Source organism: Schistocerca americana, chromosome 3 (assembly GCF_021461395.2).
Source record: "Schistocerca americana isolate TAMUIC-IGC-003095 chromosome 3, iqSchAmer2.1, whole genome shotgun sequence".
In the NCBI taxonomy this organism is placed as follows: domain Eukaryota; kingdom Metazoa; phylum Arthropoda; class Insecta; order Orthoptera; family Acrididae; genus Schistocerca; species Schistocerca americana.
In genome coordinates, this window is record NC_060121.1 from 631,237,823 (window position 1) to 631,259,991 (window position 22,169).

The following is a 22,169-nucleotide window of genomic DNA, read 5'->3' on the forward strand; positions in this document are numbered from 1 at the left end:
TTAGCAGTCATAAACCCCCCCCCCCCCCCCCCCCACACACACACACAACATTCTCCATCCTCTAAGTACTGGAGAGTTGTGAACATTTTCTCACTTCGTTCTACGATTCAGACTAACTGCAAATATGAACATTAAGTTTTATGAGGCACACAACATCAAAGCTTTACTAAAGAATTATTTTATGTGGACACTTTTTACCCAGCTATTACACTGTACGATCCTCAGTTAAAAAATTACAGCTTGTATTAAACTTACTGCTATCACCATCACGGAACTGCGGTTCTGATGATGAGGCTGTTGGTGGTGCTTCCTCTTCTGCATCCAGCTCAGCCTGGTGAGTGAAGATCCAATCTGCTGCACGCTCAACATTGTTGTCTGTTGCTTGTAGTGCTTTTACGGCTTGTGAACGGGTGAATCCCATGGACATAATCATTGTACAGAATTCTTCGTTAGGTTCGAAGTTACTTTTACCTGGGGAAACATAAAGATTAATTTAGCCATATAATTATAGTATGATAAATTTTTACTTCACGTGCCTAAATGTGAAGAATGTGAGGATAAAATTACTAGTGACTGTATGAACCCTTGGCATTCTATTCACAGATCTTGAGTATGGTGAACAGCTCCAGCACACTTCTTGTCAGTACTACAATATGTCTATTTCAAATGAAGTTAACCCAGAAGCAACACACAAAGTAAACCAAAATAAACAATAACTGACAACAGTTTGAAGAGGACAGTCCTTTATTAAATACGACACTATTGACTATGTTGAGTATGTTATAAGACTCCACAACAAATGTATTTCAATTATATTTGTCTGTAGTTTTCTCAATTACTACTTCTACCCTTCCTGCAGATAGTTGTGGCCTGTGGTATCTTTCTATGACTGAGCACAGATTTTTGTTGGAGAATCTATGGTGTGTTATAGTTAAGATAAGGGCTAACTCAGCTGCAATGTCTATATATAATCTGACATGAAAGCCATGAGGCTCTACATATTTGTTTCAGTTTAGTGATTTCAAGTGTTCCTCAGCACTACTGAAAGTAGTATCTACATCAGTCATCTTTGCAGTGCTGCAAGAACTGAACAGGGCTTGTACTCTTGCATCTTCTTCTGTAAAGGAAAATTTGAAAACTGAGTTCAACACTGTGAATTTCCAATTCTTGTGTCATCCATGAGTGTCACGACACTAACTTTGGCGACACTGACAGGCTTCTCATATCACCAGGTTTTCTTTTTATTTGTAAGAGACTTTTCAATAAGGTTCTGCTATGGTAGTTATTGGAGGCTTCATGCATTGCTCTCTTGATAGAGAAATGCTGAATGAAAAGCTTTTGGCTATCTTCAGCACTATACTTAGTGTACACCTATTACACAGTAATTACTATTTCTTTTGAAGTTTCCTTATGATGATTCAAACTGATTATATACCATGGAGTGTCCTCTCCATCACGACACATTACACTAGGAACACATCTACCGAATGCTTGATCAACTATTTTTCTAAACCTGAGCAATAGTTTCTCTACAAATTCCTCTAATGCCTTTGCTTTCCCGACACTTAGCTAACTGTATAATCAGATACAAAATGTACCTGCTAGCAGACAAATCCAGAAAACCATCCTGGCCAATGCAAGATGTGGCTCTTACATACAGGTATGATGTGTGTCAAGAACTGAAAGAGGATTGGTAGAAGTTTCCTCCACCAAATTCTCACATAATTACTGATCGGATTTGGTCTTCTCATTATACTATGGATTGCTTTGCATTGATTCCATGCAGGGTATGAATGTGCTTGTTTGTACAAATGGGAGTTTGAAAATACGCCCGTGTGAAACTGTACAGTTGTCATGCAAACTATGCAGCACCTGGTTGAAGAGTGTTTATTGCACAAATTTCCTTGCCTACGCAATGAACTGCATTTGGTAACACCAAGATCTGAGGACTGGTTAAGAGATCTAGATTTACAAGATGTTCTTGGAGAGGGGAACGAGTTCACAATATTTTGAACAGGAACCGTTTGAGGTGCAGCCATTTGAAAATGTGTCTGCTAGGTAGGTATGCAACAGGGTATTCTTCAGGAGGAAGGGGGGGGGGGGGGGTATGCCGGATTGGCTGATGTCATTTGGCATCTGACATGGTTTGAGCCTCATCATGTGTCTGTGAGACTTGGAATAACATGGTTGAGTACTCGTTTGCAGAATAAACTGACATGATCCTTCCGAATGGCAAAGCTCATGGTAATGGAAGAGATGCTTGTCACCTTTGTCAAGATTGTTCTTCACAATGTCCAACTCCATCTCGTACCTTTTTTGCCGTAGTTATGCAATGGCTTTGAGAAAGGGTACCTTCACCTTCACTCCTGTGACTGTGGTGCTTGAAGGAGACACCAAACAGCAGAACTGGAAGAGGTTGTACTGCATACGTTGAAGAGAACCCATCAATGAGTACACAATCAATTTCTTTGCTTATTAATGAGTGGAACTGTAAAACAAGTGATGCACTGGGTTGGGTGCCTAAACAATTACTTGTAAAAGTGGTTGTGTTACCAACATGTTTTCAAATAGCTGTAGCATGGAAATGGTATGTTTCCAGTCATCAGTTCCAATTCAAAATCTAACACAATTTTTATATCTATATAAGACCGGAGTCTTACATTTTATAGCTAGTTTGACAACACATGAACCTGTATTCAGTGCATGCCGCCTTTAGGTATGAACTATGTATTTTGCATAAATTCAGATAGATTACTAATAAGCCTGGTTAAATATTGCACTAATTTTTAGGTTTTAATATAAATTTTTTTCTGTATTGTTTTAAATTTGAAGATGGTCACTGTATGGCCGAAACCGTTTATAATTGTATCATAAGAATGTGATTGTGTCTATAAATAAACAAACAATTTTTACAAAATAATCACTCATTCCATTGACAAAATGTCATCTTTTCCAAATATTTTCAAAATATTATCTACTCACTCCCCTCTAAAGCCCTACAAGTTTGTGATGGGGATTTCTAAACACCTTGTATTTTGTATTTGTAATATATATTTAATGATTTGTAAATGAAGTTCTTAAAAAAAGAATGTAAAATCACTATGCAATCTTGTTGTTGAAAGACTGATATCACAGAGAGTGTGTGTGTGTGTGTGTGTGTGTGTGTGTGTGTGTGAGAGAGAGAGAGAGAGAGAGAGAGAGAGAGAGAGGAAATGCTATTTAGACAAGTTAACTTCAATATACTAACCTTTGTTTGGTCCAGAACTGGTACCCAGAGGAACAAATGGATCCGAAAAATCTGAATCTCCTATGTGACTCATCAACCAGTTTGTAGCCTGATCCAAACCAGCACCATCAGTAAAATAGACAGCACGTTTGCAGGCTTCAGGTGGGAAACCCATGTCTACAAGCTGTGAAATCAGATTTTCATCCAGAGGAGGCATTTCTATGGTAGCTGGTGCTTCTGGTAAAGGTTCTTCATCTGGCTGCGGGCCACCACCACGAAGTGCAGCAAGATCTATTGTATCTGGCATTTCCACAGCTACATCCAGTTTGATAGGTACCCAATCATCACGCAGAGTAAACTTCTTCAAATGTATGAGGAGATAATCGGGAAATGAAGCCAGCCTCGTTGTCCTTTTGAGCAAAAGATAAATGGGCATATATAAATCAATGAACACACATTTTTAATTGCAGTTGTAGGTTATTTAGACTGTACTCTGATATATTATTATAAAGAAGTAGTGCCCCTGAGACAGCATACACAGCATTGCACACAATGATTTCAGACAAACAACGCTGTACTGATATTGAGGTGCATGATGAAATTTGTAAGCATTTGAACTACACGATTTTACCAGCTTCTAAGAAAACAATATTTTTACCACATTTGTTGTTTTATTCAACAATTTTTATCACATCAACAAAAAACCAATACACCATATTCTGGAGTAGTTCACACTCTGGACATCCACTAACATGCTAATTACACTCCCTGAACATATTTGGTGTACTACCTTGGAATTTTTCTTATTATAAGTGTGTGCTTAATACATGAGGTTACATAGTGAGAAATGCCATGCAGTTGAACACATCAAGCTAAGCAGATTTGTCTTTTATGAGCAGTTAATACAATTTTTGTGAAGAATAAAGTCATACTGAGATGGAGCAACGGATATACACTTAAGTGACCAGAGTCATGGGATATCTCCTAATATTGTGCCAGTTCTCTTTTTCTCAGTGTATTGCAGCAACTCAACATGGCATAGATTCAACAAGTCATTGGAAATCCCCTTCAGAAATACTGAGCCATGCTGCTTCTACAGCCCTTCACAACTGCGAATGTGTTGCCAGTGCAGGATTTTGTGCATGAACTGACTTCTCAATTATGTCTCATAAATGTTTGATGGGATCCATGTTGAGCATTCTGAGTGGCCAGATTATTCACTGTCTAGAATGTTCTTCAAAGCAATTGCGAACAATTGTGGCCCAGTGAAATGGTGCACTGTCACCCATAAAAATACCATTGTTGTTTGGGAACATAACATCCATGAATGGCTGCAAATGGTTTCCAAATTGCCAAAAATTCAGAGAACTCAGTCCATTCCACATAAGAACAACCCACACAATTATTGAGTCACCACCAGTTTGCACACTGCCTTGTTAGCAACTTGGGTCCACAGCTTTGTGGGGACTGCAGTAACCCTATCATCAGCTCTTACCAACTTTTCCGGTCATCTAGGGTCCCACCAATATGGTCAAGAGCCCAGGAGAGGCACTGTTGGCAATGCTGTGCAGTTAGCAAAGGTACTTGCGTCAGTAGTGTGCTGCCATAGCCCATTAATACCAAATTATGCTGCACTGTCCTAACAGATATGCTTGATGTGCACCTCGCATTGATTTCTATAGTTATTTCACTTGCTTGTCGGTTAGCAGTGACAACTCTATGCAATAACCGCTGCTCTTGGCTTCCTGGCCTTGGTGAAAATCATCCTGGGACAGAACCACAAGATCCTGAGACTCAATATACCAACACAGTTGGTACTGATGAATTCCTACTCACTGATTGGAGCATTATATGGTTCTAGGTAAAGTGTAGTGAAAGGTAAGTGAATTAACTTCACCTGCTGTTTGAGGACATGAAATGCAGGTTGATAATTCTTGTACACAGAGGCCCATGCATAATACAGAGCAAAATGCCCGGTGACAGTGTCCGAGTCAGTATAGGCAACGCTATTCAACCTGTGAGCGGCTGGTGTCCATAAAGGCGTCGAATCTTTGACCAAACTTGAGGAAGAGGAATCTGCAGTACAATGGTACTAACATACTAATCCCAGCATTCTTGTTTCTGTTGTTTTATTAGGTGTCGGACCAGGGCACAGAGCTGTTTAAAGGCAATGAGATGCTCCACTAATGGATGTCGCTTATGGCATTGGAGAGATCATCTGCAATCTCTAATGGCTACGATGATTTTGAAGGTCCACCAGTGACGCCAGAAGTGAAGGTATCTGTATCAGCACTGTTGAGTGCCCATCTGGGAGGATACCCAGGTGAGTGACACTGAGGTAGTGGTCATAAAGGTCATCATGAATTCTCCAGTGGATGGAGGGGGAAGACCAGGGCTGCATATGGAAAAATCAATGGCCAAGCAAGAGTTGTATGTCACACTGAAGAGTGTAGGTGTACCAGTATTCCAGGGAAAAAGATAGAGCTCTGCAAGCATAACGTTGCTGTGGTCAATGGTTACGGCCGGCCACTGACGTCAAACTTAAAAAAGAGGGTGAAGGTGGGTGGGTGGAGGCAGGGGGGGGGGGGGGGGGGGGCAGAGCTGAGAAATCAGTGCAGACAACACATTTTGAGATATTTTACCATGAGTGGGGGTTACAGGCGGTACAATCCAGAAATGTCCTCACACCAACAGCTACAGTCTCCAAAGACTTAATGAGTGGCACATTTTCACTGTGGACAGAGTTCTGCACATACATACATACTCTGCTAGACACACTTTCACAGAGAGCGCCCTTTCTAAAATTGCCACAAGAGCTGTGAAGGGTAGGGATCTACAGTGCTGAGATGCAAGTTTCCTGGAGGGCACTACAAGAAACATAGGAAACACACAAGAAACGACGTAGCTCAGCCAGGTGGTGGAAGAAACAGCAAGTGTTTCAGAAGAAACATACTATCAGTCTCCTGTTGGAGTGTGAATGGACCCAGGAAGTACATCATGCCCCAGAGTCACCTGCTGTCACCACCAGTTGCGAGGATACAGCCTCAATATGCATCGGTAATGAATCAAGTTGTGTAGGGAGATCCAGTGCCACAGGAGCTACCACTACCTTTGCCTTGCATACAAGGTGGAACATGTGGGGTCTAGTGGCATGGGGGCTACCACAATCGCCTTCCTTGGAGGACTGCTGCTTGTCCTCCTGCCTTTTCCTTATACGATTTCGATGTCTACCTTCGTTTCAGGGAAAGAGGAGGAATGTAATTCTACAACCAGCAGCCCATGACTCCTTCAGCCACTGGCTGGTATCCGGTTGCAGGATCAGCAAAATCATGCGAGTAGAGTGTCCCAAGAGACCCTGTGCTGGTGAGACATGCTGGAGGTGGGTGATGCTCTTCCAGCTGGGGGCTGGGGATCGATGTCCCTGACATGTCGGTAGTCACCCTGGGTGTGGGGCAAGCAGTGGAAGTGGGGCTCTCAATCACCAACGGAGCAGGTCTAGTCTAGTGGCCCCCGAGGGCCCAACGTAGAAAGCACAAAGGACAAGCGTACCTTTGCTAGATAGCATTGTATTTGGACATGCATTATAGGGTGCAGAGTTGTAGGGCTCTCATTGATAGTTCAGCTGTGCACTACACGAATGAAGAAGCTATTCTATTAGCAGAGTACTTGTCGAGTGCACATGGCATTTTCTTTACGCTCGGCTTTAGGCTGAGGTCCTCTGATGAACGCTTGCCAGTCGATACGCAGAGTGAGAAATCAGATTGCTTACAAAGTCACACACTGCTTGTCAAAATTTTAACAATAAATTGTCAAAGTATTCGTCACGAAGTTCCGATATGTAATGCTCTCCAGGAAACTTCTCGCACTCAAATTAATCTTGAGACCAAGAGGTGACTGAAACAAAGTAGAAAGCTCCGAGATATTTAGCAATTCACGGAACGTACAATGGAAAGACAGATTATACGCTATAAGAGAGGGTGTGTTCAGTGCAGTTAACAAAAATATTGTCTCTACTGAGGTTGAATTTGAGTGTGACAGTGAAATTATACGGACATGTATAACAGATCTAGGAGAAATGAAGGTAACTGTTGGATGTTTTTACTGGCCACCTGATTCTGAAGTGACAGGTTTAGAGTCATCCTAGGAAAGTTTACGGTCAGTATAGCAGAGATGCCGAGACCAAGCAATATTCTTTGGAGGTGACTTTAACTTACCAGATACAGGCTGGAATGTCAATGGATTCACTACATGTGGTATGGGCAGACTGTCTTGTGGAAGTACTTCTGAACACTTTCAAAAAGGGCTGTGAACATCTAGTTACGCAACCCAGACCTTGTACCTACAAACAGGCTGACCTTATTGACTGTGTAGCATAGAAACTGGGAAGTTATCATGCTGTAGCGACAATGGTTACTAAAGTTAGTAAATCACTCAGGAAGACTAGGAAAGTATTAATTCTAGACGAAAAAAAAAAAAAGCAGTTGTTAGCATCCCACTTAGACAATGAATGGTTATCATTCAACTCCAGTACGACAGACATACAAGGACTATGGGCAAAGTTTAAACTGACTGACAGTCAGCCAGCTGAGAAGCTTCACTATCTCCAGTAGTAGGGTTAGGATCAAAACTGGTTCTAAATCTAACCAGTGACCTTTTGGAAAGAATCATTATTTTTAGTCAGGTTTTTTGATGAAACACTTATAAACCAGGGTGTTTCAAGCCAATCTGTATACAACATAGACTGGCAAATATTTTGTCCCCCCACCAACAAACATGAAATAAAAAGTTATCGGAATAAAACTTAACATGGGAATCACTGAAAATCCTAGCTACAGAGATTAGTGCAGCACTGACCCAAACCTTGGCGAAAGTTATATATCACAGCTAATATCAATAAAAAGATTTGGTTGGTTACTGAGTAACTTGCACCTCAAAGATAATTCTGTGGTTCCTGACAAAAACAGTAAGAATTATGAAAAACTATACAAACTACATCCATTGTTAGATCATTTGAAAAGGAAATTCCAAGACTGCTATACAACACATCAGAATCTCACTACTGATGAAGCAATGGTTGAATTCATAGGCAAATCTTCTCTCAAACAGTGCAGAAGAGAAAGCTATAAAGACAGAGAGTAGAAAATGTGGATGTTATGTGATGTAGCATTATACAACTTGAATTCTGATATTTATAAAAGAAAAGTTCCACCGGAGACCTTCGTGGAAAGAAAGAGTCATTATTTTTACACAATATTATTTTACGCCATATGATCTGTTGAAGAACATAGTCCAATAGTCTCCAAACTTGCGGAACAATAAATCACAGAAAGGAAAAATGCAAAAACTCAAGGGGGATAAGGAACTTGAGAGAGGGGAATTCGATTACAGAATTAGTAATGATAGAGTAGTTAGCTATAAGGATAACAGGGCAGTCAACATGATCATCATGCAGCATCATGTGTGTCCACATTTAAGTCCCGGAATGAAAGATGGAACAATAACCAATATCAATTGCCCTCTTGTGTTTAAAGATTACAATTCCAGTATGAACTATGTAGATAATTTCGATCCACTGAAGTCAGACTGTGCTACAGACAGAAAATGCTAGAAATGATGGATGAGAGTGTTCTTTCACTTTGTAGACTACTATGTAACAAATGAATTCATTCTGCACAAGGAGATTGAAATGGAGCAGTTCTCCAACAGAAGATGTGCAGTTGGCAGTTAAAAAAAAAGCCGTGCCCATACTGTGTGGATGCGTTAAGTGTGCACAGTACCTTTGTACCTGAGAGCAGGCAAAAACTGTTCCATCAACTATTGAACTTTACCACCGTAATGGTACGGTGGTAACTTACTTGACCACTTTTAATACTAATTTTTTGTTGTTAAGGTGGATGTTTTACAAGCCTACTGTAGAAAAGATATCACAATAGTAAAACTAAAGTGTTACATGTAGATCAAATTGGAGACATGTAAATTATTGTTCATGCCCCTCTACGGTAAATTTTTATGGCATTACACCTGCCCCTCAATGATTTAAACAATGGATAAACCAGAACGGAATAACAATAATATGAAAAGTATACAAACTTAATTAAGCTGACCCAATCAGTAAGACATATAAAGGATTTAAGTGTTGTTCTGAGACTCAATTATTGAAGGAGTACCATTAACATGATTACAGGGATTTGCTTATGACAAGCATGAAGTTGTACACTAATTGTAATCATGGAAGGGCAGATTGAAAGAGGATTCTGCGATCTTTTTTTTTTTAATAGTTTGTGAATGTAGCAAACGAGGTGTTGCATATATGAAAACAAATACTGTGTAACGTATGTAATAGTTTAAGCAATGGAAAGATAGGATGGAATAACAACAATATAATGAAAAGGATGTATTGCTACTCACCACATAGAGGAGGCACTGAGTTGCAGACAAGCACAATCAAAAGACCATTAAACGTTTTAGCTTTCAGCCAAAAGGACTTCTTCAGAAATAAAAAGCACACCGATATGACCCCCCCCCCCCCCCCCCCCCCCCCCCACACACACACGGCCACTGTCTTCAACCACAGTGGCCAGATGCAGACAGCTACTAAGTCTGATGTGAGCAACAGTCTGAGGTGGATGGTGGGGGTGACGAGGTGGCATGGGGTGGGCAGGCATAGCAGGTTAGGGGTGGGGAAAGATCATGTGCTGCTTGTTAGAGCACAGAACATGGTGGGGACAGGATAGGGCTGCTAGTTGCAGATTCGGGACACTGTGATGGGAAGGGGTGTGTGGAATTGGGGGGGGGGGGGGGGCGCACAGGAAAAGGAGAGGGGAGGGGAAAGAAGTTGAGATGGGGAAAGGACTAGTGAATGTGCTGGCAGAATGTAAGGCTTGTGTAGTGCTGGAGTATGACCATGAACAGGGCTGGGGCTCGTAGATGCCAAGGCCAGATGGATTACAGGAACAAAGGATATACTGTAGGTAGAGATCCCACCTGCACAATTCACAAAAGCTGGTGCTGATAGGAAGCAGCCAGATGGTGCAGGCTGTAAAGCACATCATGGTGGTAAAACCACCTCTTAGCCAATGTTTGAGGTAATCATTCACCTGAAGAGACAGCTTGTTAGTCCCCTATAGCCTACCATATTCCCACTGTCCAGCCAAGAAGGAGCACTACTCTCTTGACTCAGTGTACCACGTAAGACTGGAGCAACAGAGTCACATTCTTCACCAGCATTCTGACTACATCTCATCATGCCCTGAAATGAAGAATATCCTACTCACTATCCTCCCCACAGCGGCATTCTGCCACCCGCCGAGCCAATGCAATGTCCTTATCATCCCTTCTCCACTCTTGCTTTCAACCCCTTGCCTCATGGCTCATATCCTTTCTACAGACCTAGATGTAAGACTTGTCACATACAACCTCCGACCACCACTTACTCCAGTCTTGTCACAGCCATCTCCTACCTCATCAGAGGAAGGGCTACCTGTGAAAGCAGCCATGTGATCTACAAAGTAAGGTACAACCACTGTACTGCTTTCTACATGGCAAGACAACTAAAAAGCCATCTGTCTGCATAAATGGACATCACCAAACTATGGCCAAGAGACAATGTGCTTCACCTCAATGGCTGCTTGGCAGCTTGCGCCACTTGGATCCTTCCTACCAACATCAGCTTCTCTGAACTGCACAGGTAGGAACACTCCTTACACCATAGCCTTCATTTATGTAATCCCCTAAGTAGCAGTCCTATTCTGTCCCCATCAAATTCCTGCACACTCCAGCTGGCAGCAGAACACCTCCCATCGCTACACTGCTAGGCCCCCTCCTCCTCGCCCCATACTGCTCCATTCCTACCGCCCACCCTCGATTGTTGCTCATGTGTGTGTGTGTGTGTTGGGGTTTATGGGCGCTCAACATCGAGGTCATCAGCGCCCGATTGTTGCTCATGTCAAACACAGTTGCCGCCCGCAGTAGGAGGATACATTAGCCATGTGTGTGTATACTTTCACTTATTCAAAGGGGTGGGAGTTGAAAGGCTGCAGAAATTTTGAATTTAAAAATCCCTGAAATATGCACAAATGATTATATGCTAAAACTCCCTCAACGTCATGTACAAATGTATAAATGTGATGCGATAAGGTTTTATTAAGTTATGGTGTCATTATTATGAGAGTTGACTGAAAAGTAATGCCTCCACCTTCGTAACTCTTCAACAGTTGGCAGCATTTGTATGCAGTAGGTCCTGCCTTGTTTCACAGCCTCTTCCCTACAGCTCCAGTTGGCAGGAAGCCTTAGCATTGAACGGTTGTGTTGTTACAGTGAAAAGTATGGAACCCTGCGCAGATGGTCAGTCAATGCGATTTAAGCAATTTGTAGTCATTGAATTCTTGACAGCAGAAGGTGTCACGCCAAAGGAGATTCATCGGAGAATGAAAGTAGTTTATGGTTATTGTGTTGATGTGAGTACTGTGCGTCATTGTGCGAGTAAGTTTAAGGATGTTGAGGCGGGAACATCTGACCTGCGTCATGAACAAAGAGTTGGACATCCTGTAACAGCAACCACCAAGTTTCATAAGCAAAATGTTGACAGATTGATTCAGGACAATCATCGTATCACTCAAGAGAGAAATTGCAAGCACAATCGGCACTTCACAGGAATGTGTGGGGTGCATTATTGCTTTGCTTGGCTATCGGAAGATTTGTGCACGATGGGTACCCCAGATGCTGACTCCTGAAATGAAAGCGCACAGAATTCAAATTTGCCAGGAACTCCTCTCGCATTACGAGAATGAAGGTGACACCTTTCTCCATTAAACTGTGGCAGGAGACAAAACACAGGTGCACCATTACAACCCGGAGATGAAACGTGAGTCTATGGAATATCGACACAAAGACTCGCCCCAGAAAAGGTAATTCAAGACACAGCCCTCAGCTGGAACAATCATGACCACAGTGTTCTTGGACACAGATGGTTGGTTGGACTAGAGCAGAGGGAAAGTGACCAAACTACGAGGTCATCAGTCCCTTGTTCTGAATAAAACAATGCCAAAAGTGTGAGAATAAAACAAACGAGACTGACAACTCAAAACAGAATGAAAGGAAAAATCACAAGAATGATGAAGTGCAACAAACATGTAAATGGACAAAAGGGGACAAGAAAACCACAGAAACGCAAGAAATGGGATGAAGAGATTAAAACAACAAAGCAGATTACCATGGCTGGCAGACAATGAGAATAAAAAAGGAGAAGCCAGCCACTTTGCAACACATTAAAACCTCCACCCTAAAAGCACTAGGGTGGAGGACACAGAGGGACAAAGGACACGCACTAAAACTTAGATGAAATGATAAAAACCCACCCTCATGAATAAAACATGAAACTAAATCACACGATGAGGCGTTGTCAGATAAAATTAGTGGCAAAAGAGTCTGGTAACCCCAAATTTCGTCGCTGGTCAGTCAAAGTGGGACAGTGTATCAAAATATGGGCCACTGACAAGCGGGCACCGCACCGACACTCAGGCGGGTCTTCAAGGCGCAGGAGGTAAGCATGGGTCGCTCAAGCGTGGCCAATGTGGAGCCGGCAGAGGACAACTGATTCCCTGAGAGATGCCCGCATGGAAGACTTTCGTAGTCTCCTTAATGACACGTAGTTTGTTGTGTGTGTGCTGTTACGCCATTCCATCTCCCAAAGCTGAAAAATCCTACGGTGTAAGTCAGAACACAGGTCAGATTTAGATATGCCCATCTCCTGAAGCGGTTTACGCATAGCCTGTTTGGCCAGCCTGTCAGCAAGTTTGTTGCCTGGGATGCCGATGTGTCCTGGGGTCCACTCAAACACCACCAAACAATGGGACCTTGATGGATCCTACCAAAGGATGGTGAGGGTACCACTGGTCGGCAGCTTTTAGGCTGCTCAAGGAGTTAGTGCACAGAAGAAAGAATTCCCCAGGGCATGAACGGATATACTGAAGTGCACAAGAGATGGCGAACAGCTCTGCAGTGAATACACTGCAGCCATCGGACAAGGAATGCTGTTCAAAATGGCCTCTGTGGACGTAATGACCATCAGCCATCTAGCTGTTGGTGTAAACCACTTCAGAGCCCTGGAACACATCAAGAATCGAGAGGAAGTGACAGTGGAGAGTGACAGGAGTAACTGAGTCCTTAGAGTCATGCGAAAGGTCCAGACGAATCTGTGGCTTAGGTGTACACCATGGAGGTGCATGCGGATGGACCTGGATGGGAGGTGGTAAAGGTAAGGACACCAGTTCAGACAGAAGGGATCACACATGAACTGCAATTGTTAACCCTGACCTAGGCTGCCGAAGTGGGAGATGAACAGCCGTGGGTGGAAAAAGGGGACAGTAATTCAGATGCGAAGGAGAACCACGAACGTGTGCAATGTAACTGGCAAGCAGCTGTGCACGCCTAACCTGCAATGGAGGGACTCGGGCCTCCACCAGGATGCTGGTCACCAGACTCGTCCTAATAGCTCCTGTACTAGGCGAACATCACAGTGGAGCACTGGGTCAAGTATACGCAATACTAAGGCGCTGCTGAATAGAACTGCAGCAGAGTAGAGCGATATGCACCCCAGTTGGTGTTGCGCAGGCAGTGGAGGGCACTGAGGTGCTGCCAGCACTTCCGCTTAAGCTGATGAAGGTGAGGAAGCAAAGTCAATCAGGTGTTGAAAACCAGTCCTAAGAATCGATATATCTCCACTACAGTGAGTGGATCGTCATGAAGGTAAAGTTCTGGTTCCGGATAAACGGTAAGACGCCGACAGAAGTGCCTGCATGACACACGACTTAGCAACTGTAAAGTGGATGCTGTGGGTGAGAGCCCATGACTGTGCCCTGTGGATGGCTCCCTGTAGGCACCGCTCAGCAACTCCAGTACTGGTGGAGCAGTACGAAATGCAGAAGTCGTCTGCATACACAGAGGGTGACACAGACAGCCCTACACTCAATACAGAGCCCTGCGGGATCCCATCCTCCTGAATATGGGGGGAACTATGGGAGGCACCAACTTGGACACGGAAAGTACGAAGCGACAGGAAATTCTGGATAAAAATCGGGAGCGGGCCTCGGAGACCCCACCCATATGATGTCGCCAGGTGGTGTCATATGTTTAGCTTATGATCAAACAAGACGGCAACAAGGTGTTGGCATCTGGAAAAGGCTGTTCGGATGACAGACTCGAGGGCCCCTGGCGGAAGCCGCCCTGACTTGGGGCCAGTAGGCCACATGACTCCAGGACCCAACCACCAACACACCACATGTTCCAGCAGCTTACAAACAACGTTGATGAGGCTGATGGGCCAACACCTATCCACATCAAGTGGGTTTTTGCCAGGTTTGAGCGCAGGAACGATGGTGCTCTCCCGCCGTTGCAATGGAAAGATGGCATTGCACCAGATCCGGCTGAAGATGACGAGGAGATGGTGCTTGTAGTCAGACGAGAGATGTTTAATCATCTGACTGTGGATCCAATCCAGCCCAGGAGCTGTGTCGGGGCAATGTGCAAGTGCGCTGAGGAGCTTCCACTCCGTAAATGGGGCTTTATAAGCTTCACTATGGCGTGTAGTGAACCCAATGGTCCATACATACCTCTCCCTAGATCTGTTTCCGTCGTTTTATAAGCTGGCGTACATGGGCACGGAGCTGCTTAAAGGCTATCAGATGCTCTAGGGAAGGGTGTCGCTTATGGCACTGTAAAGTTTGCCAACACTCTGTAATTGTCTCAGTGACTTCCGGCGACCACTAAGGGACTGTCTTTCGCCGCAGGCACCCTAAAGAGCAAGGGATCACATTTTCTACTGCAGAAACGATTGTGGGAGTCACCCGCTCAACCATCACATCGATGTTACCGTGTGGGGGAGCTTCAACAGTGACATCATAAGTGAATGCTTCCCAGTTCGCCTTGTTTAAAGCCCATCTGGGCAGGCGTCCGTGGGCCTGACAGCAGTGATAGGAAGATGGGGAAGTGGTCACTACCACACAGTTCATCATGTGCTCTTCAGTGGATAGATGGGAGAAGTCCTGGGCTGCAAATTGATAAATCAATGACCGAGTAACAACCTCGAGCCACACTGAAATGTGTGGCGGCCCCAATATTTAAGAGGCAGAGGTCGAACTGAGACAGCAAGGTTTCGACATCTTTGCCTTGGCCAGTAAGCACGGTGTCACCCCACAAGGGGTTATGTGCGTTCAAAATCTCCCAAAAATAGGAAAGATTTAGGGAGATAATCAATCAATGCAGCTAATACATTCAGGGGTACTGTACCATCTGGAGGAAGATATGTATTCTGACAGCCACAGCTTCAAGAGAGGTTTGAAGGGGTACAGCTTCACTACAGACTGAGTTTTGAAAATAAACGCAAACACCACCTGACACTCAATTATAGTCACTACAGTTCCTGTAATACCCCTTATAGCCATGGAGGGCAGGGGTCCCCATTGCCATGAACCAGATTTCCTGGAGGGCAATGCAGAAAGCAGGTGTAAAGCTTAACAGTTGCCATACCTCAGCCAGGTGGTGGAAAAAACTGCCACAATCCACTGGAGAATGACGTTATTGTGAGGCTGGGAAGGCATGGAACATTAAATGAGGCAGTTTAGACCTCAGGGTCACCTGCTGCCACCAACTTTTTGCCTGAGCAGTCTGTATCCATTGTGTGACAGTCCAGCGAGATCCAGGTCCTCAGCAGGTGCCAAAAGCTCCACCCCATCCTCAGACGCAGAGGTTGTAGGTCGTGGTGGTGCGAGTGCCACCCCAAGTTCCTTGTTCTTAGGGGTCTTCTTTTTCGATTTCTCATGCTGTTCCTTGGTTTCCCTGGCTGGGAGAACTTCACTGTATCAGAATCCGGGACAGAGAATGAGTGTGAAGCCCTACGACCAGCCTGCTTTTGGGCTCTTCAGCCGCTGACGAGTGTCATCTTTCCAACTGGCAGAAACCTGGGAAGGGAGTGATCCAAGGGGTCCTTCCTAGTGAGAAGTTCCGAAGAAGCCTTACATTTCTCTGGTTCAGAAGTGGGGACTGAAATCCCCGATGGCTGGCGGGGTGTTGCTCCTGAGGTAGGTGGTGCGGGAGCAACAGGGAGGTAAGTGTCCCCCACCATCAAGGGGGCAGATGTAGCCATCTGGATCTGAGAGCTGACTGGAATTCGCGGAACTGATATGGCTACAACTCTTCTTGTAGCGACGGTGTATGAGATGGTCCACAGGATGTAGGCGCTCATATTTTTTCTTAGCCTCAGTGTAGGTCAGTCGATTCACGGTCTTTTACTCCATGATTTTCCTCTCTTTCTGTAAAATCCTGCAGTCTGGCGAGCAAGGTGAATGATGCCCTCCACAGTTGACACAGATGGGAGGCGGGGCACATGGAGTATTGGGATGCGATGGATGTCCACAATCTCGACAGGTGGAGCTGGAAGTACAGTGGGAAGATTGCAGCACTTAAAGCACTACATCAGGGGAGGAATATATGGCTTGACATCACAGCAGTAGACCATCACTTTGAGCTTCTCAGGCAATGTGTCACTCTCGAAGGCCAAGATGAAGGCACCAGTGGCAACCTGATTATCCCACGGATCCCGATGAACGCGCCACATGAGTCGTCAGACTGCAAAAGAAGGTTCCTGTGGAATGTAATACCCTGGACCATATTTAAGCTCTTATGAGAGGTGATGGCAACAGAAACATCCTCCAACTTGTAACAAGTGAGTAATGCCCGTGACTGGGCAAAGGATGCTGTTTTTATCAAATCTGACCCAGAGCGATTTTTGGACAAGCCCTCCACCTCCCCAAACTTGTCCTCCAAATGCTCCACAAAAAATGGAGGCCTCATGGACATGAAAGATTCCTCATAAACTCTTGTACATATGAGGTATCGGGGCAAATAAGCTTCACTGCCATCCTTAGCCTGGCGTTCCTCCCAAGGTGTGGCCAGGGAGAGGAACAATTTGGGGTCGTATTTCTTAGTATTTAAGTTAGACTTTGCCTGCTTGGTGACTGCAGGTGGTGGACCACCAGCAAGACATGAAGCACTACACTTCATGGCATGTCATCTGCCATGATGCCATCCACATGGACCAGGGCCCTTCCCAAGGGCGCCACCCAGCCGCAGCAAAGGCCACTTGGAAGGATGACCATTGTTGGTGGTCCCGAAGCCTCAGGGTGGCGGGCATCTACTCCTTGGCATACGTGGGGAGTTGACAGTGCACGCATCATCAAAGTGATCCCTGTGTTGGCAGGGGGCTACAACCAACAAGGTACATGGCGGCCCCACCACAACGGACTGGCTACCACGTTGGATATGAGGTGCAAGAAAGTCCATGGTCATTGTTGGCACAGAAAGTGACACTGCGTAATGCATGGTGGAAAACACACCTAGGAAGGTGTCCTCGCCAAAGAGATGGGGAATGGCCGGGACTGCAATGCAACGATGAGAAAGTGGGCTAAGGATATCAATGCCTGATGGACACGATGCACCACATAAGGCGCCCTTCCCCAATTGGCTCGCTCTTTGGGAAAATTTCGAAAAATTGAGGTCAAACCTTACAGGGGACCATCACATAAAGGATGAAACGTGTGAGACTCCTTTTAGTTGCCTCTTGTGACGGGGAGGAATACCTTGGGCCTCTTCTAACCCATGGACCCACAGGGAGGACACAGATGGTGTTATCCATGTTGATTTCCTTGATCATGGAACAACAATAAATTCAGGGCGTTACATCACAACACCGCGAACTCTGAAACGACAGCTAACAAGGGTCCAAAAGGAAAAGGGAAATGTTTTCCTGCAGCACGACAATGCCAAACCACACACTTTACGTGCCACCACAGCAGAACTTCAGGGACTGAATCTCAGCACCGTACGGCATCCCCCATACAGTCCATGTTTAGCACCGTCTGGCTTCCATCTGTTCCCGATAATGAAAGATGATCTGCGGGGACATCATTATGCTTCTGATGAAGATGCTGAGAGAACTGTGAGACTGTGACTGTGGAAACAGAGTGTCGACTTCTTCTGTGACGGCTTCAGAAAACTTGTTCATCACTGGCAGAAATGTATCCAACTGGCTGGTGATTATGTGGAAAAGTGAATATTGGTAATTAGAGGTCACATTCTAAGGATTATTTCTGTGTTTGATTTATTAAAATATTTCCATCCAAACCCAATTAGTGAAGGTGGATGCAATACTTTTCATTCAACCCTTGTAAATTGACTAATTTTATATAAGGTGTTATTCTGCAAACCCGTATTTTTCCTTTTCTACTGTAGACAACATCTGTCTCGAAGAGTATTTTTATATCTTCTGTTTCAGCTATTTGTTGGGCTGTGGGCAGCATTGGGAACTCGGCAACCAATGGTATGACTTCAGTGCAGGTGCAGCAGTGAGACCATCACCAACCGCAGCTTCAAAGAATACACCAGACAGAAGATTCCCCGAACACAAATTAACAATGGAGGAGAATACCAATCTTGAATCTGTAATAAGTCATTTCCTAATATGAAGTCTTTTGAAATACATCTTAATATAGTGTCTTATGAGAGATCCTTGTTTTATACCAAAGGCTGGTAATAAATTAATTCGTCAATGAAAACTTCAAGTCTACTGACTCAAGTAAAGCAGAAAAGCAATTATTTGCTCGTGCACTATTGTTCAAGTATTGTACGGGAGTACTGCACAACCAGCCACAGTCAGATAAAGGCAGTTTAACTAATTCAAATTCAAAGACGCAAAGGAATTACAGACACTGGCTGTGAGTGGGCACTGATTTAAATCAATGAGGAAAGTTGAAAATTTGTACAGCACCTGGATTCAAACCCGGGTCTCCTGTGTACTAGCAAATGCTCTGATCACCAAGCTATCTGGACACAATGATCACTGCAACTGCATGGACTACCCTAGCACGCCTACTGTCAGAACCAAATTCTCAACTTATTCACACACTACTAATTCACTGTCCCTTGCCGATTATTCTCATTACTTGCAGCATTTTGCTGATTCCCATAAGAGTTTGAGCCTTGTGTGGATCCACACAAACGAGCTCTTGGCTGTGTTTGCCTGAATTATACATATGTGGTGTCGTTTCTTTTGCACATGTCCAGTAGAACAGACACCATGAGCCACTATGAATTAAGACGCAAAGGAATTACAGACATTGCCTCTGAGTGGGCACTAATTTAAATCAATGGGAAAGTTGAAAATTTATGCCAAACTGAGAATCGAATCCTGGTCTCCTGTGTACAAGGCAGATGCTTTAACCACTAAGCCATCTGAACACAGTTGTCATTGCAACTGCATGGACTACCCTAGCACATCTCATGTTAGATCCAAATTCTCAACTTATCTACACACTATTAATTTAGTGCCCCTTGCCCATTATATATATATATATATATATATATATATATATAAACAAAGATGAGGTGACTTACCGAACGAAAGCGCTGGCAGGTCGATAGACACACAAACAAACACAAACATACACACAAAATTCAAGCTTTCGCAACAAACTGTTGCCTCATGAGGAGGCAACAGTTTGTTGCGAAAGCTTGAATTTTGTGTGTATGTTTGTGTGTCTATCGACCTGCCAGCGCTTTCGTTCGGTAAGTCACCTCATCTTTGTTTTTATATATAATTTTTCCCACGTGGAATGTTTCCCTCTATTTTTATATATATATATATATATATATAAAAAAGAGGGAAACATTCCACGTGAGAAAAATGTATCTAAAAACAATTCCACGTAGGAAAAATATATCTAAAAACAAACACTTTTTCGCCTTTTTTCATACCAGATCTCCAGCTGCTTTCTAGTTCACCTTTATCTCTCCCCATATATTTTTATTTTTCATTTTCATTTCAACCTCATGTTACACTTTCCACCTTCTAATACCGTGTCACCCTCACAACACACATCATCTTTGTTTTTTATATACAAAGATGATGTGACTTACCAAATGAAAGTGCTGGCAGGTCGACAGACACACAAACAAACACAAACATACACACAAAATTCAAGCTTTCACAACAAACTGTTGCCTCATCAGGAAAGAGGGAAGGAGAGGGAAAGACGAAAGGATGTGGGTTTTAAGGGAGAGGGTAAGGAGTCATTCCAATCCCGGGAGCGGAAAGACTTACATTAGGGGGAAAAAAGGACGGGTATACACTCGCGCACACACACACATATCCATCCACAATTTGAACCCAACAATTATATATATATATATATATATATATATATATATATATATATATATATATATATATAATGGAAGGAAACATTCCACGTGGGAAAAATTATATATAAAAACAAAGATGAGGTGACTTACCGAACAAAAGCGCTGGCAGGTCGATAGATACACAAACAAACACAAACATACACACAAAATTCAAGCTTTCGCAACAAACTGTTGCCTCATCAGGAAAGAGGGAAGGAGAGGGGAAGACGAAAGGAAGTGGGTTTTAAGGGAGAGGGTAAGGAGTCATTCCAATCCCGGGAGCGGAAAGACTTACCTTAGGGGGGAAAAAAGGACGGTTATACACTCGCGCACACACACACACATATCGATCCACACATATACAGACATATTTAAAGACAAAGAGTTTGGGCAGAGATGTCAGTCGAGGCAGAAGTGTAGAGGCAAAGAAGTTGTTGAAAGACAGGTGAGGTATGAGTGGCGGCAACTTGAAATTAGCGGAGATTGAGGCCTGGCGGATGACGAGAAGAGAGGATATACTGAAGGGCATGTTCCCATCTCCGGAGTTCGGATAGGTTGGTGTTGGTGGGAAGTATCCAGATAACCCGGAGGGTGTAACACTGTGCCAAGATGTGCTGGCTGTGCACCAAGGCATGTTTAGCCACAGGGTGATCCTCATTACCAACAAACACTGTCTGCCTGTGTCCATTCATGCGAATGGACAGTTTGTTGCTGGTCATTCCCACATAGAATGCATCACAGTGTAGGCAGGTCAGTTGGTAAATCACGTGGGTGCTTTCACACGTGGCTCTGCCTCTGATCGTGTACACCTTCCGGGTTACAGGACTGGAGTAGGTGGTGGTGGGAGGGTGCATGGGACAGGTTTTGCATCGGGGGCGGTTACAAGGATAGGAGCCAGAGGGTAGGGAAGGTGGTTTGGGGATTTCATAGGGATGAACTAACAGGTTACAAAGGTTAGGTGGATGGCGGAAAGACACTCTTGGTGGAGTGGGGAGGATTTCATGAAGGATGGATCTCATTTATATATATATATATACAAAGATGATGTGACTTACCAAATGAAAGTGCTGGCAGGTCGACAGACACACAAACAAACACAAACATACACACAAAATTCAAGCTTTTGCAACAAACTGTTGCCTCATCAGGAAAGAAGGAAGGAGAGGGAAAGACGAAAGGATGTGGGTTTTAAGGGAGAGGGTAAGGAGTCATTCCAGTCCCAGGAGCGGAAAGACTTACCTTAGGGGGAAAAAAGGACGTGTATACACTCGCACACACACACACACACACACACACACACACACACACACACACACACACACACACACATATATCCATCCACACATATACAGACACAAGCAGACATATTTAAAATATATATTATAGGGAAACATTCCACGTGGGAAAAATATATCTAAAAACAAAGATGATGAGACTTACCAAACAAAAGCGCTGGCAGGTTGATACACACACAAACAAACACAAGGCCTTCACCGACATGTGGCCAAGAGCAGAGTTGTCCACCCAGAAGCTGAACATGCTGCTGAGCAAAACATGCTAGGCTTCAGTAACTGCTTCACAACCTGTGCATTTGGATAGTTCTCCCTACCACCAGCATCTCTGAATCATGTAGGTGGGGGCTGTCCTAGCAACATGATCTTTGATCCCATAACCTTCATGGCTTCTGCATGCACTAATCACTGTCATAGTC

At 44.0% G+C, this 22,169-nt stretch overlaps 1 protein-coding gene and 1 long non-coding RNA gene across 2 annotated transcripts in view; one reads left to right on the plus strand and one right to left on the minus strand.

Moving 5' to 3' along the window:
• LOC124605544 (ubiquitin carboxyl-terminal hydrolase 5) overlaps nt 1-22,169 on the minus strand; it is a 164,658-nt gene that overhangs the window by 13,952 nt on the left and 128,537 nt on the right. Inside the window, exons 12-13 of the mRNA XM_047137302.1 lie at nt 3,248-3,636; nt 256-471 (exon numbers count right to left, since the gene is read on the minus strand). Coding sequence (XP_046993258.1) covers nt 256-471; nt 3,248-3,636 — 605 coding nt within the window. The remainder of the gene's footprint in view (nt 1-255; nt 472-3,247; nt 3,637-22,169) is intronic.
• Nucleotides 5,364-18,834, plus strand: LOC124605546. Its single transcript, XR_006978655.1, has 2 exons — nt 5,364-5,549; nt 18,555-18,834. It is a non-coding gene; the product is annotated as an uncharacterized LOC124605546 (long non-coding RNA).